Source organism: Oryzias latipes, chromosome 9 (assembly GCF_002234675.1).
Source record: "Oryzias latipes chromosome 9, ASM223467v1".
In the NCBI taxonomy this organism is placed as follows: Eukaryota; Metazoa; Chordata; class Actinopteri; order Beloniformes; family Adrianichthyidae; genus Oryzias; species Oryzias latipes.
In genome coordinates this window covers 7,666,075-7,684,895 of record NC_019867.2, presented here as the reverse complement: position 1 = coordinate 7,684,895, position 18,821 = coordinate 7,666,075, and the positions used below count along the sequence as shown (strand labels likewise).

At 36.8% G+C, this 18,821-nt stretch overlaps 1 protein-coding gene across 1 annotated transcript; it reads left to right on the top strand.

Moving 5' to 3' along the window:
* Positions 1–5,198: 5,198 nt before the first annotated feature.
* mrps27 (mitochondrial ribosomal protein S27) lies at positions 5,199–12,088 on the top strand. Its single transcript, XM_004072208.4, has 11 exons — positions 5,199–5,304; positions 5,577–5,654; positions 6,580–6,650; positions 6,724–6,782; positions 7,312–7,426; positions 7,648–7,726; positions 8,014–8,129; positions 8,264–8,366; positions 8,455–8,597; positions 10,175–10,327; positions 11,693–12,088. Exons 1-11 carry the CDS (start codon positions 5,223–5,225, stop codon positions 11,939–11,941), a joined length of 1,248 nt encoding a protein of 415 aa, XP_004072256.1. The 5' UTR covers positions 5,199–5,222; the 3' UTR covers positions 11,942–12,088.
* The last annotated feature ends 6,733 nt before the right edge of the window (positions 12,089–18,821 follow it).

Genomic DNA, 18,821 nt, shown 5'->3' with positions numbered 1-18,821 from the left:
AAACATCGACTATGTTAAAAATAACTTCATAGCAAGCATTGTTACTGGAACTTTGTTGTGCCAGTTCAGGTAAACACTGTCATTTTTGTATGATGAAATGCAGAACAGGAGCTTCTCTTTTTCTACCAGCCACGACCACCGTGTCCCAAAGGCCGAAACTGCAAACAGTTTGAGGAAGTTCTCACATCCTCCTCTTCTTTCCTTTCCTCACCTACACACGTTCTGATCCCAGTTTGCTGGCAGCAAGAAAAGCCGCAGGGAGCGCAGAAAGGCTGGCCGCAAAAGTCAGCTCCTCTCGCCTTCATCATCATGGTGTCTTGGGGACTCCTGACTCCAGCTCCTGACTGGATGAGCGCGAGGGCTCTGCTGTGGTTTTTAATGAACTGAAACATGAGAGAACATGAGGCAGACGCACAGGAGAACTGTAACACAGCTCCATGACTCTCACCGGTGATGTTCCGCTTTCCCCTAAAGTCTAAACTTTGAATCCCATTCAAGAAAAAAGATTAGTCTGTCTCTAAAGAACTTCAAATTGTGAAGCGTTCACTGGAATGATCTCGTTTAGCATCAAACTTTAGGCCTCTTCTTCTTCTTCTTCTTCTTCTTGTGGTTTTATTAACTTTAGGCCTCGAGGGCCGGTGTCCCACATGTTTTCCAACTAACCTGCCGTTGAAGCTCATTAAAGGCTAAACACACCTGATCCAAGTAATCAGCAGCAGATGAGACAGGCTTTCTAAAAAAAACAGCAGCATGTTGATGCTGGCTGCAAAGAAACTCATTTTGTTACAATAAATGTCTCCTTCTGTCCCATATTTTGAGAGGTACTTGAACAAAATATTGTTAGTGGCAAATACGATTCATAGGACAAAAAATTCCAGAAATATTTGGCAAGACTTTACTTAAAATGCCTACAGGATAAGTGATATGAATGAAACCTTCATTTAAATATTTCCCACTAATTGCATGCATTGTTTCTTTCTTTTTCTTCTTTCCTCATTTTTGTTTATTCTTTCCTCTTTTTTTCTATGTTAATTGAACATGATTGTCCAAACTTGCTCTCATATGCTGGTAACAACGTTGTTTGAATATCTGGATTTGTACCACATTTAGTGTAGTGTACACTTGGAAAACGAAAATAAAATGTTAAAAAAAACTTTTAAAAAAACAAGTGTTAGCCATGTTTGTTTTCACACTAAATCTAAAGAATAAGGGGTACGCCTGATTTTTTTCATAAAAATGATGAACTTTTAAATGAAAAAAATACAATGTTATGGGGTTGAAAAATATTCAGTAAACAGAAGCTTGTCACGCTTATTGAAATTTAACATTTTGTTTATTTTACAGATACTTTTTATTATTATTTAAAATATTAGTATTTGTTACAGTTTCAAACCTGTTTTAAACCTGTTTATTTTTTAATTTTTATTATTATGCTGACTTGGATTTTAATTATTTAGTACTCTGTAGTTCTAATACTTATATTTTAGATGATTTTCAAGAAAGAATATAGTGCTTGTACTAAATATTTTCACCATGCTTGTCTTACATAATTGATGACACTTGATGTTTTTATGTATTTTCAAATATGCGTTTAATCACATCAACCAGGAAGGAATCAACCAGATATCAATTAATTTTCCCTTTTAAATTTAAAAGTTTGAAGAGTAAATAATAACAATTTAGTCAAAGAAATTGGAGTATATTAAAAAAAATGAAGGCCCTTTCTACTTGGCATTCTATAAAACAAGTATCGGTAGTTGTTTTTTTTAAAAGACTGCAGAGCTCTTAATTTTATATGTGAAACAGAAAACAACAAATGACAAATCTGACCAGAAAATGAGAACTTTCTGAAGAGAAACTTTCTGTGTATTTATGGCATCTTTTAAGATTTGCTTGCCATGATGGTCGTGAGTCTCCTCCAGTTACCCAGCATTCCTTGGTTTCTTGGAAGACAAAGATGGCTGATAGCAGCAAACTGTCTTTTAGCATGGTTTCTTAAAAGCCACTAAAGACATTGCTTCCAATGACTTTAATTGGAAGTAGCTTTGTAACTGGATGAGTTTTCACTTTTTAAGGTCTTCTCGATTTTCATGCATTCACGCTTCCTGAAATTGTTGCATGAGACTGAAGAGAGGGTTTTGTGCAAGTCAGAGGTTTTCCTCCAAACAACTTTAACCACACCTAATGGACTTTCACTAAACAGCCGTGCAGGAGCACAATGAGCACTCTTAATTCTGTTGCCAAAACGTTGGGAGAATTGTTTTATGGACATTAAATTTCTCTTGACACTTTAAAGACCTGTGTGCTCGGCGCTGAGAACCCACTCTACATGTATGCCAATGCTAGATTGGAAATGCTTCGGGTGAATCATTTGTCACTTTTTTTAAACCTACTCCAATGAAAATTGTGTTTGTGGTGTTTCTAACATGTTCTTTTGGCATTTCTCTGATGATAGAGTATGTATAAATAAGTTTAAGACTGCATTTTTCTTAAAACTGCCTAAGGGTCAGGAACTAATTGTGTTTTCAACTCTTCTGGCTCGACGCCTAATTCTTCAGTAACACATTGGATTAGAGAAATTGCAGTTCCATCTCAAATTAGAAAAAATGTGTTATGTGATGAGAGGTTCAGAAAAAAAAATTTTCAGAAAGGGAGGCCTTTTCTGGACTTTTTCAATCAGCAGTCTACAAAGATTCAAGACTAACTTTGGTTTTATGCATATGTGGCTGATTTTGCTATACCTTCTGTATGTATCGCTAATTTTTTTCCTTTTTAGTCATGGGTGCTAGCTACGGAAGAGGATTAGGGCCATGGAGAAAAAAAATAAAAGGTCACAGAAAATTCTGACTTTAATCTCAGAATTCTGACTTTAATCTCAGAATTCTGACTTTATTCTCAGAATTCTGACTTTATTCTCAGAATTCTGGATTTGTTTTATTTTTTGTTTCTGTTTTTCTTGTTTTGTTGACAATATAACTGTAGAATTATAATAAACATATTAAACACTTAAACTTTATTGACATTGTTGTAAATCAGGAGCAGGCGCAAAAAAAGCTCCCTGCTCTGCTCCATTCTGACCCAAACACTCGTAGATGATTAGATCCATTTCTGTCATTATTTATTCTTGTCTGAGCTGACATTTGGCTCAAAACTGTATGACTGGACAGCTCCAATACTTCTAGCCTTTTTGATTGCGCCGGTAATGTTAGGTTGGGAATGTATAAGGGACTGTAAACAGAGCACTCTCAGTTATGGGTGATGGGAACGGAGGCCGAGTTGCTCCGCGCCAACAGTCCTTCCCACGACATAGAGGAAAACTTCTAATAAATTTCTGCCGCTCTGCAGAAATTTATTAGAAGTTTTGTTCCGAAAAACGATGCAGATTGTTTAAATTTGGGCTAAATATGGCATAGTCATAATTAAAAGACTACTGGAACTGTTTAAAATAGATCAAAAGACTGTCGAAATGGGTAAAATACGTATCTAAAAAGTTGTCCACCAAATCTGTGACCTAACTTAGTCATAGTCTTCATGGTTACACTGTTGGGGGACTTCATAATTCTTTTGGCCCATTGTGGCTTTGGACCTGCCTCAAACCTCTTCAAAAGATGTTCCCCAACACTATTGTCTTCACATGCTTAACACAATGCTGTTTTTGTGTCACGTGTCTTTCTACTCACCTACGTGCACAAAGTCACATGCAAAGAGCATAAAAAAGGAAGAGGAGACAGATATTGAAAACAAATACTTCTGAATTCTTAGGTATTCCGAACCACAACACAAACCTTTTTAAAATAACATAAACACAGAGACAAGTTTCCGACTTTTGTTGAAATACATTTTTCTGTAAATCTCACCAACAAGCAGACATGGGAATACCCACAGCACAAAAAAACACATTTAGTAGAAAGAAAAAGGAGCAAATAAAGAGGACTGCTTTGTGTGAACTCATCTTGATTCTCCTCTCAAAAAAGGTAATCTTGCTTTTTGTTTGATGAAACAGTCCCACCCCAGTTTCAACCCATCACCTCCTTTTCTTCACAGCCAAGGAGCTTACAAAAATATCAACTGCATGTTGACCTCAGATCAGTGGATGCAGAGGGAAAACTCTGCTTTTCTAACAGAAAAGAATTCCACAACGTCCAAAGTTTTTCTGGTATTTTTATACATCTTGCATCAAAATGAGCAGAACTTTGATAGTGTTAGGCCACAGTTTTTACATTTTAATGTATTTATTAGAACTGCTAATTTTACTAGAAAAATAATGTCCAATCAGTTTAGGAATTAACCCATAATTTTGAGGAACTGTCAATAAGCAAAGCACTCTGCATTTTCATGCAGGATCTGGTCAGTCCTCTCTTTGTTTAAAGAGCGTCCTCTGCTGACCTCTTTGTGGGCTTGTCTTCAAAGTTTTTTTTCCGTAAAGAAACACACCTAAACCACATTCTTTCCTGGTTTTTATGCTCATTAACCACAAAGAAAATTCTGTTCTTAACTTTACGCACTCATGTAAAAGAAAACAAGAGTAAAAAGTAAAATAAAATAAAAAAGAAATATTGGGTATTCAAGGACAATTTTCTTTCTGTTTTTATTTTTTTTAAGAAAAGCAATTTTAAAACTAGCTGCTTTGCTGAAAAGTTTTTAATTGTTTTTTTTCCTGATTGGCAGGATAGTGAAATTTGAACTTAGTCATGTAATGCTGTTGAAAAGCAGCAACAATTATTTACGGTTGCAAAGTTGTTCAATACGAAATAATTGAAGAACCTATTTCCATGACTACCAAAGTCTAATAATTGACCAGACCATCATAATAATCATAACCAACCCATTTACATGCACATCATAAATCTGATTATCCAATAACTGTTTTAGACATTCCAGCCCATAATCAGATTTTTAACCCAACAATATCTGACATATCCTACGTATTCGTAGGTCTGTAAAATATTTTTTGTCCTTTGATTATACCTCATGAAAATACTTATTTTTTATGTATTTCCTGAAATGTGAAAGACCACCAGAGAATGATGACCAGATTACTTTGAACTAGAGATATACAGGTTTAGTCGGGGGGAAAAGAAAATAAAGAAAAAAGTATTTAAAACAGAATAACAGAAAAGACGTAACATTGTTTAAACTCAAATGAACAGTCATTATTTTTTCTTTATTTCATTTTTGGTTCTAAGACTTGGTATGTCCCAATCCCCCGCACTTGCTACGTAATGGTATCGTCCAAAATGGCAGCCTCCTTGATTAAACGATGTTTGTATGTCAAATGTAAAAGTTTAACCCCATTTCTCTCAGGTAAATCTGTCCGACTTGTTTTTAAGACATGGGCTTTGCCATGGTGCAACTATCCGTTTGTGCTTTAATTTGTTTTTCTTCTTTCGTCGTTTAAACCGATTGTTGTAGTTGAAGCGACAGAGGCTAAATGTCATAATCAGCTCCCATGCTAACAGTTTGTTTATCTAAACACGACTTTGATTCGGCGGTTCTGTCTCTTCGACTAAGAACTATTCCACCCTCTGTGCTGCAGCTTCCTGACTGTTTAACTGGTTTACTCTCTGTCTTTACAGTCAGACGATGGTTGCTCTCTGCCGCTTACACTGACCCCAAAGTATGGGAGGCAAGGATGACCGAGCCCCACAACCTGGGTAATTAAACACAAGAGCGGTTCACGCACAGTCTTTTCTTTACACAAACCCGGGATCACAAAGTCACACTGGCACGCTGGGCAATTACGGTCACGTGGACACCGTATGTTAACATCAAGACAGGAACTGATAAAAACATCCTGTAGTTTAGAAATGTGGTAAAAATCCAGCGAGTTTTTATTTTTATTTTTTTTAAATATGATATGTTTTAGAATGGGTTGTTTGTAGTGCTGGTTACATTGTACTATAAGTATACATGACTAATACATTACAACAGGAAAAGCAGACTTCCCTAACAGCTCTAACTGATTAAAATAAGAACTTTTCAACAAATATTAGTATTTGTAGACCAAGATTTATGAAAAAATTATGGTAAATGGTACATGCCTATATAGCGCTTTTCTACCTTCTTTCAAAGGCCCAAAGCGCTTTAGTCACAGTCCCATGCACACACACATTCACACACACATTCACACACACATTCACACACTAGTGGCGGCTCCGCTGCTGAACACTGGCGCCAACCTTCCACCAGAGGCAAGGTGGGGTTCAGTGTCTTGCCCAAGGACACTTCTACTCATGGGCATGCAAGGTGGGAATCGAACCTGCAATCTTATGATCATGGGTCAACCGCCCCATCGCTGAACCACGGCCGCCCCTAATTATTAACTAACTAATTTTTAAGTAACGAAATTATAGTTCCAGCACCAAAAAAAGAAAGGGAAAAAAAATTAAATTGTTGTAATATCATCCAGTCACCACTTGGGGGAACTGCAGCACCATGTGGTCATGAGTTTAAACGGACAGATGTATTCATAATCCCATTTAATTTGTTTTAAAAATAGAATCAGCCACAAATATTTCTAAACATTTCTAAAATAAATAACGTCGGTAAAGGATAACATTTTCTGTTTCTGACCTTCAGCTGCACTGGCCAACATGATGGACAGAACGTATGACAGGAACTTCCCTGTCAGCTCGCTGACAATCTCACGGGTAAGATGTATGTTCACTTAAGTCCATTTAACTCATTTTGATTAATTGTTAGTAACTACGTTTTCTGTTACAGTTTGTTGACAACATATCATCTAGAGAGGAAGTTGACCAAGCAGAGTATTATCTTTACAAGTACGAGAAACCATTTTTACTCTTCTGCATCTTTTTTTTGTGTGTGAAAATCCTATTATTTTTCTTTATCGTGCCAACTTGCGTGTTTTTCTTGGAGTGAGTTGTTTGGTTTGTCTGTTTTGGTTTTCGTTGAGGCACATGGGTTCTTTTTTTTTTTTTTGTTCAGGGCAACTCCAGACTTTTCCTGTTTACTCCTTCCTCTGGAATCTGCAGCCGTTCTTGCATTTGCTGCTTGTAGCATGTTCCTCGAGTAGTGCTGAGTTTTAGGAATGACTGAGAAACAAACTAGTGATCCATCTTGGAAAGTTTGTGGATCCTTTTGGAACTGTTCAACAGATTTTGCATTTGAAAATGTAATCGTTCAAATAAAAGTACTGATTTGTGAGTTTAGCAGCAGAAATATCTAAACCAGAGACATCAGCAATCTTTTCTTTTCTCCAGTTTTCCTGTTTCTTTTATGGCAGTGTGTCAAACGTTTTATGAATTGAAAACTGCATTCTATTGAGGATTGTTGGTTTCATTTCTGAAGGTTTCGCCACAGCCCAAACTGCTGGTACCTGCGAGACTGGACCGTTCACAGTTGGATCCGCCAGTGTCTGAAATATGGAGCAAAAGATAAAGCCCTGCACACACTAAAAAACAAGGTACAGCCGCACAATGTGATGTAGTCTTTTTTTTTTTTTCTTTTTGTCTCTGCGTCTGCTTTAATTCACTTTAAATGTTTTGAATACATGAAAGTATCTTCAGTTTTGGTTGAAGATGACACAGCCGCTTTTTGAAAGATGTTTTTCCTCAAAGTTTTTGATGAAAAAATGGAGAAGTAGATGAGACTATTCTTTCGAAATCCTTTTGTTTGTGTGTGCAGGTCCAGTATGGGATATTTCCAAATGACTTCACCTTCAACCTGCTCCTGGATTCATTTATTAAGGACAAAGATTTTAAGAGTAAGACTTTCACAATGTTTTAGGTCAGATATTTGTGTAAGATCCCTCATTGAGTAAAGAAAAAACATTTTTAGAGTGTTCTCGCTCATAATATTTAAATTTAGATTTAGTTATAGAAAGTTTATTTTCCTGCTGGAAATAGGAGACTATGATTGAAACATAATTTTAGAAAAAGGTTTTTATTAGAAATGACTTTTCTTCTTGTTTTTTACCATCAACTTTGACCAAAAGTGGAAATTTAGAGCAATTCCAAATGGTTTTGTTTTTCCTCCTTCCTCCAACTGAAGGTGCGTGTTTTGTGGTTGAAGAAATCATGCTTCAGGAGGCGTTTGACCTCCACTCCACTCAGATCCTGTCTCTGTACGCTTTGAGCAATTATCTGTCAGCAAAACCACAACTTACTGTGAGTGACCACACACAATCCCCCTTTCTTATCTCTCACCTTTTCCTTCATTATGTCCAAATAGTCGTTTCCTTAAAGTTATTGGTGTGAATGGTTGAACGCAGCCATCAAACCTCTCATTCTTGTCTGGTCAGATCTTAGAGGAGAGATCTCTGGGAGCGTCTCTGCTCCTGTGTGGACTGAAGCAGCACAGTACCGTCGGCCTCAGCGCTCAGCTTCTTGGAAATGCTCTTCTTGGTGTGCATTTGTTTTCCTCCGTCTGTAGTCTTGACTGATTCATCCAGTGGTCTTTCATTAGATGCTTGTCTCCATCCTTCTCATGTAGGCAAGGTGGAGTTTTTAAAGGGCATACACGACGTCTTTAAGGGTATGCCGCTCTTCTGGGCTCGAGGGTATCTGGGACGATCTCTGGACGTCATGGAGGTGGCGGCCGCCGACGTGGGTCATGTCAAGCTGTCCAAAGACGCAGTAAGAAGAAAAAAACTAATTGCACTAAACATATTAAAAAAATCTGATTAGAATTTACTTAACCTCACAGACTGAGAACGTGTGACGCGCTGGTTCGCTTTTATGTGAATCGATCCAGACTCCTGAATGTTTTGGAGCCAAAAATGAGCTCATTAGGCTCGTCGGCTATTGACCAGAGTGAAAAAAGCCAAAAGAAGTCAAGTGTTGACAGAAGGTTCACGATTTCTGCTGCCAGCTCCTAAATGTCTGGTTTATCAGAACTTTGATTCCATGCAGCTCTTCTTTAGGGCCTTTCTTTGCGATTAGATATTTTCCACATCTTGGTTTCTGAAACACCTTCATGGAGAAACAGCAGTTCACCCAGGTTACCTAAATGCACATGATATTTTTCATGAGATGACATTAATAGGAGGAACAAATATGGGTAATCTTTATGTCACTGGAAAAAAAGGTAAGTGAAATTGTCTGGACCTGTTTGTTCAATGTTCCCTCAATACTTAGGCTGAGATTCTCCAGTTATTTGAGGAAAATATAAATACTTTTTTCTGACTTTATTTGACCACCAGCCTTCCTTACAATTTCTAACACACAAAAGTCAAATCAATTTTTGCCGCTAGCTAAAGGTAGCCTGCCTGTCGCTAAGGGATTTCAATCAGCCACTAATACCCGCAATGCTTTGGGTTACATCATGGAAATGACGTCACATCTTTCATCTCTTTCAAGACAGAAAATTATTTTTTTTTATTGCCAATTATTCTGATTTTATTTACCATCTTCTTGATATTTATAGATATTTCTCTAGCTTAATCAACTCGGTTATTTAAATTTTAATGAATTTTGTAATTACGTTTTTGATAACTGGAGTAAATTCCTTTTTTTTCCAAGTCAGGAAAAATAGTACAAACTTACCAGACCCAATATAAGAAATAATTACCCCATAAATCTAGAAGTGATAATCATTTACATCTTCATTCATGAATTAAAGAACTATTGGGCCTACTTTTGTTAAAGTAGACTGTAACATTGAAGCTGCGTTAATATCTAAATAATTTAGGTGCAATAAACATGCAATAAAAGCACATTAAAGGAAAATGCTTTTTCACATCAATGACAATCAGATGGACGTTTATAACAGAAAACAGCAAAACGTACGGCAGTCGGAGTTTGTTCGGATGCACCTGAACGGATGCATGCTTGGTGGTAGCATCTCTTTTATGAGCTGCGCTGTCCACTTTAATACTCAATCTCTGTTCACATCTAATGAGATCTGCAGAAGCCTGGAGCATGTAAGGTGTCTGTGAGAATCAGCTCCACAGAAAGCAAACGGCTGCTGTCACAGAGCCACCTGGCAATAATGTAGACGGAGAGAGTAACGCAGCAGGACAGAGAGGATGTATTATGTCTTGGCTGCTGCCTTAGGCCACCGTTAATTATTCCCTTCCTGAGATTAAAAGGTGAGTTGTCAAGCTAGGAGTCAGGCCTCTTTAGTCATTAAACTCCTAAATCATGCGGGAACTGCATCTCTGTAGAGTAAAAGTCACAACCCAACATTTGAAGACGTTTTTGTTGTTTTCCAGCTGGACTTTGTGAACGCCGTGCTGCAGGAGTTGTCGTCACACACGGACTCCTCCGGAGAGCCGTTAGAAAAAGACGACAAGAAGGAAGAGGAGGTAGATGAAGATGATCTGGCCGAGAAGGCCAAACTCCCCAACTATGTCAGCAGATTTGAGGTGAGCGGCCGTCGTTAGAAGCTTCAAGTTTGTCCTCACAGCTGGATTTACGGTAGTTTTCCTTCCAAGGATTTCCCTGTTTCCTGTTATGTCTGTAGTATAGCTGTTGAGTTTTTTCAATTAAATATGAGTGAGCAGTTCACTGTGGGCTCATTTTAAAATGAAAGGAAAAGTTGCATCTCATAACATTCCCTGACCCAAAGTCTTGCATTACAAAGTATTGAGGTGAACTTTTGTTTCTTTTTAAATGCTATAATGGGATTTCCTGAATTCCATTTTACATTCTTTCTCTTAAGTTTATTTATGAGGAACATTTCAGACCTCAGCTTTTCAAATGGGAAATGTTGCAGAATCGAAGTCTGAGAAATATATATTTTTCCCCATAGAAATGTCATTAGATTAATTTCAAAGAAGCTTTTTACAAACCCAGAGAGTATTAATGAATTATATCAACAGTTGCTACATGTATGTAGAGCCAGAGAAGTGGAATTTCATTTTAATTCTTTCAAGAGTTGCATATTAATGTGATTTAGTAAAAGACAAAAAGTGTATTTCAGCAATAAATCTCAGAGCTTTCTGGCAAAGTTTAATGAATGGTTGAGCAAGAATGACCAAAATCCCCCTTTGCTTTCTCCATAAACGAATTAACTTCTTGGTATTTTGTACATCTAATGATTTCACACTTCTAAGAATAATTTAAAATCTCCTTTTAAATTGGATAAATGCAGAAAGATAAAGCACCCCATAAAATTTAAAGGCACTTTAATTTAGGCTTGTGCAGATAATCAATAAAGAAAACCACAGATAAAAGCCAGTTATTCCAAATTGACAGCATTCATCTACGCAAAGTATTTGTTTTATTCCAGGAACTATTACATTTTAATTTGTGGTAATGCTTTTTTTTTTTTTTAGTGTTTTCATTGAAAAAATATCTTACCGCAGTTTTTCTTGACCCAAACAAGACCCCAAAGTATATGTTTTTAATTGTTTTATTCTTATTTTAACAATGCTTCTGTTCTGTATACACATTATCATGTGTGAGGAAAATGAGCTACATAATCCTGGCCTTTTGTTAATGATCTTTTAAAAAGGCCCCACTTTCATTAGCCACTGTCGAATTTGCACAAATTAAGGCCAAATGGTAGTAAAATGAAACTGCTTCTGTGTTGTAAACACCACAAATGCTCATTTAAAGAGTTCAAGTTGAAGGTGTCAAGTTCAAGACCTGCACACAGTTAAAAAGAAAAACAGGATTTTGAAGCATCTTGCAATTGACAAACATGAAAATGTAAGCTGTGATAAAAACTCTGAAGGATGTCAAATGTTTTGTTCTTTCAACCACCTCTTGTTTCTCTTGGTCTCCAGGAGCTGATGAGCCAGCTTGAGTCTCGTGGTAAAGTAGAGCCCACCTCCTTCAAGGCTACGGTGACGGCTATGTGTGAGCAGCAGCTGGCTGATGCAGAAAAACCAGACCTGGAGGAGTACCTGAGCCAGGTACAGAGCTGGGAGGCTGAGAGGAGGCAGCTGATCCAGAGGGAGCAGGAGACGAGGCAGAAGGCTGAGCAGGAGAAACAGGAGCGCTTAGCTGCCAGAGCTGCAGCTCAGCAGGCGTAGAGATTCTGTGAGCTCTGTGTTAAAAGCTTTTCTCTATACAAAACTGGCATGCAACCCTGTTACTTTTGTATATATCATTTACTGCATTTTTCAGATGTAACTGGACGTCTGGGTCAAAAGAAATAAACTCTTATTTGTATAAAAAAATGTTGCTTTTTGTGTGTCATGACCTGTTGCAGTATGTCCAAAAAGGAGTTCTTTTCATTAAGGATTTGCTGATATTGTGTTCAGGAATACAGGGAAAGCTCTAAAATATTCGTACTATCACAGCTTTTACTTCTCCTTTGTTTTGTGTGTGTGTAATGTTTTCTAATTTTTATCTTCTTTGCCTGCAGAGGAATGGATTTACTATCACAGAGGGAAACACAAGTTTATCGGTTAGTCTGATAATCTTTAAAATCAGACGGTGCAAATTTAGTAAGTGCTGCATAAGCTAATATGGAACCAGATTTCTAGAACATAGATTGTGGATCTGCGCTTGTTTGGAAAGGGAAAAGATAATCGATCTCCAGAGGAGAAAAAGCTGTTGTTGTGGAGCACAGAATGCATTCATTTCACATTATGCTGCCTCTATTCAGTATTCAGCACATGGTCTTGGGGAAAAAAGCCCAGCATGCATCTCAGGATGAATAAGTATGGGGCAAAACAAGACCCATTGTGATCCAGTGGCTTTTAGAAAACAGCAGCACATGTTTTCATAGTTTTGCTGAAAAGCAATGAATGTGTTTCTTATCCTCGTTTGAAATAGAGCCTGACTGACCCATCAGTGCAACAGTGGATCTTTCAGCAAACGGAAGGATGCCCAAGCTAGTAAATTCCTTTTATTATGTGGAAAAATCTCAATTTAGCCTCTTATGTTTTCAATTTATCTTTTTTCTGTCACTTTTCCTCCTTCTTTAAAAACCCAAAGAGATCATTTCTATGTTCTTTTGCTTACTGTAACTCTGCTTGTATACTGCTGAATTTTGATTTAGCTCAACTCACTGTCTTTGCTTATTTGGCTGAACAAAAACACATCAAATGGAATTGGCATTCCTGTTTCTGCTGCTTCAACTGCTTCCAGTTAACGCTTAATGTTTAACAGGAACACGTCATCCAAACCTAAGGGGCTCCATCATCTACTGATGCGGTCCGCTGTTTGAAAGAGTTTTGAACAAAATGAGTGTTCAAAGGCAATCCTGCATGAGCCCAGACCTAATAGACCTGAAGCATCTTTCTATGGTTACCACGTCAACATCTAATGATGAGGCCATCCAGGTGAGTTATCAGGAAGTCTGACATCCACATGAGTGGCACCGATTCCCAGAGCCTTTTAAGTGTTTGAGACTTGGGTTTTTTCATGGAGGGGGGTGGGGGGGTGTTGTTTGAGATAGGTCAACATCGACAAATCTCATAAAAACATCATTTGCTGCTGTGTTTAAAGCAATATTATTTGTAGAACTGAGACACATAGATTACAATGTGTTAAATGTATTTAATCATTTTTCAATGGCAATACTTTGTTGAATAATCAGTATTATTTTTGATTTTAAGTAAAAAAGAAATCCTTCATCCTTGTTTCACATCTGGGATAAGAAACAAACTAATTTCTTGTCCTTACATGTGAAACAGAGGAGATTAAAATGCGCTTCTTGTTTGTTTTGCTGCATCTTACTCTTCGCCAATCGCCAGGGAAACAAATTTATTAGTCTTTCAGTTTTAATCAAGCTCTTCCGCATCACATTTTACAGGGATAACTAAAAACAAATAATGTTTAATTTATCTACATTTCTAGTCCAGAGGAGACAAACACCTTTATTAGTTCTGACATGGAGTCATATATTGAAGCAATGAACACCTGAAATTAGAAGCTGTTTTTTTCTTCTTAGTGGTTCGTTAGTCATTCTGCCATGACCAGAAATTAATCTGTTAAACTGTTAAACTGCAAAGATATTTTATTTATTTATTAACAAAGGTATAAATCCTAATTTATGGGTGTTTTGCTTCATATTTTTATGCATCTAAAATAAAAATAAAAGCAATCTGATCAGATCTTTGGTGTTTCCTTAAGAATGTACCCAGTAGCATCATAGCACACGCTAGTCAAATGCAGTTAAATTGAAGATCATAATAATATAATTTCCATCTTAAAGGCAAAGGATTTGTTAGTTTACTGACCCAAATTTAACAAATCTTTGGGGAAAAAGATTTGTTAAAAAGAAGCAGGGGGAAAATGAGCCAAAATCACGTTACATTTCCAGGTATTTTATGGTGACATTATGCAAGGAAAAACATTCAAGACACTTGTCAAATAACTTCTTGAGTATTATTCTGTCTTTTGTGTGAATTTCTTTTTTTTGGGCAAAAAAAAATGAACATTTTTCTTTAAAGTTTAACACCCTGAGTGTGGCATAACTTGAAAAAAAGTGGCACAAAGTAAAGAGAAAAAAAAGATTGAAAGGAATAAGATGACTTATACTCAGATGAAACCCACGCCCTCTAAACATCTGCAAACTGTTTTGACTTTGGACTTGAATGTCCTAATAATTTAATCTCCTGATTTCTTATGAAAGTATCATTGAGGCTGTTCCAAAAGGTATTGATTTATGGGCGTCATCAAAAAACACGTTTGTGAATTTTTTTAGCCTCAAAATTGATGTCTTTTACAAACATAATGTCAACTTCTTCACTGCAGACTGTGAAGCACTTGCAGAATTTTTTTTTTTAATAAAAGGTTTATAATAATTGGATTTGAATGTACTTAGTGTTTTTATAATGTTTTTATTCTACAGAGGTTATCAACTTCATATTGTTCTTGGATGCTTAAAGGCTAAGCAACTGACTTTTGCCCATTGTTCTGATCAGTGTGAAGCAGTGACAAATCAATGTTGGAGAAAACACATTTGGTTCCTAAAATAAAAGCATCTTTCAGTTTTATGGGTTTACTGTCTGTTTCTTATCATGTTTCTTTTGTAACCTATTGATGAGAACATAAAGGCTGCACTATAATTTGGTATGAAACCAGAACTGATTGTTGGAAATTATTACTAAATTATTATTTATCTTGAGCAGCTGTTACAAGTTAATGTCAGAAAATACAACTGAAGAATTTTCTGTTTATAATTATTCATTGCGGTAAATTTTAGCTCGGGAAAGCCACTTGATTTGACATAATCCGAAAAGAATTAGAACTTTACAAATTATTTAGATAAAATAACTGCATTAGCTGAGTAGATTAATGCTTTCAGTGATATGTTTTTATCGTAATGAATTTCTGAATGTATTCTCTACTACAAAGCACCTAAACAAACTTTATTTCATTCTTTTACTGCTTGTATTTCTGTTTCTTTTGTCACAATTTTCTCCAAATTGATGGTCAGTGATTTTTTCCTCTTCCCCAAATAGCTGCTGCGTCCTCATTTGTCTTTTGCCAAACATTTGCATTTTCTCCATAAATATTCATGCTATTGTCCTCCGCATTAATGAGAAACGATTTTCATTTAATGATTAGCAATGTGCGCCTCTGAGTTCTATTCCCTGGCAATGATTACCACCGCTAACAATAAATGTGACACTTGTGCAGCTGCCTGTAATTGTGCTGTTTTTCCGTGACATCTGGATTATTTGAGCTGATTAACACTTTTAGGGAAACTTCCTGTGCCAGCTGTTGGACTGTTGCCACGGCAATCACATAATGTCTCTCTGAGTGGTTGGGAATCACTCGTGTCAGGTACACAGCAGAGACTGTTAGACTTTTTCTCTTTTTACATTGCAACACTGGGAACGTTTGTCATCTTGAGCTTTACAAGCTTTAAAGATGTGAAAAATGTGCACTTTTTATTAAGGCTCGTACATTTAGTGAGGTTTTTAATTACTGACTGGTCCAATTGAGTGCAAATCTCATGTTTGAATTGCTTTTCGCTGTAAATAAAACCAAAGAAGTAAATAGTTTCTGTTGTTATGCTGGCAAATAAGTGCCAGATCAAACAGTTTACATCTGATTCCCTAAACTGCCTCTTTGTTAGGTTCGGATGTTATCTTTGAATCTTCCGGATCCCTAAATAAACACATCCCAACTTTTTCCAAACTTTCCTTTACAAACTCACAGAGCGTCCTGGGAGACAACAGTGTGCCCACCTGGACCTGTTCTCAGAGATGATGGGAATCAACAGAGCGTCTCAAAGTAAACTGTTGCTTACCCAATAACTCGCTGAGGACATTCTTTTTTTTTTTTTTGTTCTTAGACTTAGTGAATGTGAGAACCACAACAACCCAGGACTTTTCTGAGGCCTAAATGCCCTTGCCTAACACTCTGACCCCCCCCAAAAAAAATCTAAATTTACAGAACAAATGTTGCTATCAAACTTAAAAACTTGAAACGAAGTACAAAAATGTAAAAAGATTTAAAGCATTTGTCACTGAAATTAAAATTTTTAAATTTATTTGGAAGGCATTGCTTTCTTGTGTTGCTATTTTTGAAAACCTGCCAATCATTAACAGAGAGTGGGTTCTTCTTTTTTTGCATTTTCCGTTTTTAGAAAGATCCCACTTTGTTAGAATATGCTCCAACTTACACTTTCAGGTCTTTGAATCCTTCATCCTCTCAGAGAAAACCCTGCAAAGATTTGCATCAAAAGCAGCCTGAAGGAAAAATACAAGGCGGAATGGATTGATGTCTTCATGTCATTGACTAAGATTGTAAATGTTTGTTTTTTGTCATTTGCAGCAGTTATCTTGGACTTAAAAAAAGATTTTAAACCATTTGTATTACTAATATTGGAGATCGTATTTAAACGGTAGTGTTGGTTTAGTGCTTTTGGCAGAGAGAAGTGATGCCAGTGGGACCTACATCTGCATTCACACAAGGTGCTGCATTTCTGGACTGCTGTGACCCAGTCTGGACAATCTCTTGCATCATCATCAAGAATTTGAAAAGTTTTCTCTCTTTTTTTTTTCGATCCTTCAAAACTCCGGCAGCTTTTTCTGATACCACCATTTCTAGATATACGGAACCAAAATCCATTTTTTCTCTTATTCGGACCAATGTTTCCTCACCTCATTGAACTCGGCTGGCACCACTTGGCAGGCTATAAATAGATATTTTTGGTCAAAAAGCAGCTAATATTAATCCAAAGAGGGGAAAATATTTTTTCCTAAAATGTTTGATTGGTTTTCTGCACCTCAAAGATCTCAGATGATGCTAAAAAATGCTAAAAATCTTTGGAGTGTCTTCCAACCTGTTTTTAAATTTGTCCGTTTTCAAAGATTAAGTCCAAAGATAACCTCATAAATTCTTGGGATTAAACAAAATTACAGTTTTTAATGGCAAATAATCAGGACTGTATCAAAATAATCTGCCAAAAAGAGCACGACTCTCCGACTTTCTTCCACTTTTCCTGCCAGGTTGTTGTTTCTAGATAAAGTCAAATTCCAAACAGGAGAAACAAGAGACTTTTCTGAGTTGTTATAACCTGACAACTTTTCCAGGCACAATGCTATGGTTGTTTGTCCCTTGAATTAAAGCAGTAGAAGACACGATGTGTCTAAACGGTTCATTGCTTTCCTCACAGTCCAAATAACCAAACATATTACTAAAAAGACCTGCTTCAATGCAACAGAATTATTTACAGGAAAGCTCATTCTTTCAGCAGCATTGGCTTCATTAGTCAGAGTTGAAACCCTGCAGAAGGTTATCTGAACACAAGAACAAATCCAGGAAAAGCACATTCATATGAATCTTAATCTTTTTAATCTACTTACAGCACATTCTGCTCTGAGGCTTGTTATAGAATCACAGCTACAAACAAGACAAGTTTATTTTTACACTACGTTACGTAAAAGCTTCCTTTTTCTAAAGTTTGACATGTTAAGGCCAGGTGTTACGTATAATCAGCACTTAAGAGAGGCAGAGGCCATCAAGCAGTTTTTTCAAGGCTGCTTTTAGCTTTAGAGTGTTTCCTTGTTTGGTTTTTTGACCAAGCAGGGTCACTCTGGTCACTCTGACAGCTGGACTCCAGGTCACGATCCCTACGACTTTTAATATGCTACAACCTGTTAAAGGGAAGGACTAAAGTGTGAAGGGGGGACATTCTTTGGTTTTGCATTTTTTTAACAAGTCTAGCAACCGGTCTGTTGCCATTCTCTGTCGATTAAAAACCCTTTTCTGCTGGAGGTGGTAATGGTGTTATGTGTTTTTAGCATGTTCTTGTGGAATTCATCTGATGATGGAAGATATTTATAAATACATAAAGCTCAAAATTGTGTTTCTGAGTATTTCCTATTTCAAACTGTTGTGAATAAGAAGAAAAATTAAGAGAGGCTGTTTGAAAAAATATCGTGTTTGTGACGTAGAAAGTACGTTTGGTCAGCGACAAGCTTCCTGCTCCGCTCCATTCCAATGCATCCACTTGCAGACGGCCAGCAAGCTCCAATATTGCTCGCCATTTTTGTTGCACCAGTAATGTTGGGTTGGGGTTGTGCAGGGCTGTAAACTAGTGGGAGAGTGTGTAAGCAGAGAACTCTCAGAAACAGGGAGGGGAAAGGTGAGGGGTTTCCCGTCCCCAACAGTCCCACCCACAACTAGGAGGCACATTTCTGCAGAAACTGTGTTACTGATTTTGACTAAAAAATGGCATAAATATAACAAAAAGATTGTTCTAGGACAACTGGCTTTCAAGAAATAAAACAAAATCATTTTACACGCTTTGATAAGTTTCAACAATAAATGACTTAAACAGTTGCAGCTTTTAACTGATAATTCAACTGGACAACCGTTACATGTAGTTATTCATGATAGTCCGATATATATGCAGTCCTTCTGAATGATGAGCATATGCAGATTTTGCTATAAGAGGTCCCAACCTCTTCTAGATAGATTTTTTTTCTGATCCTAAACAAGCAT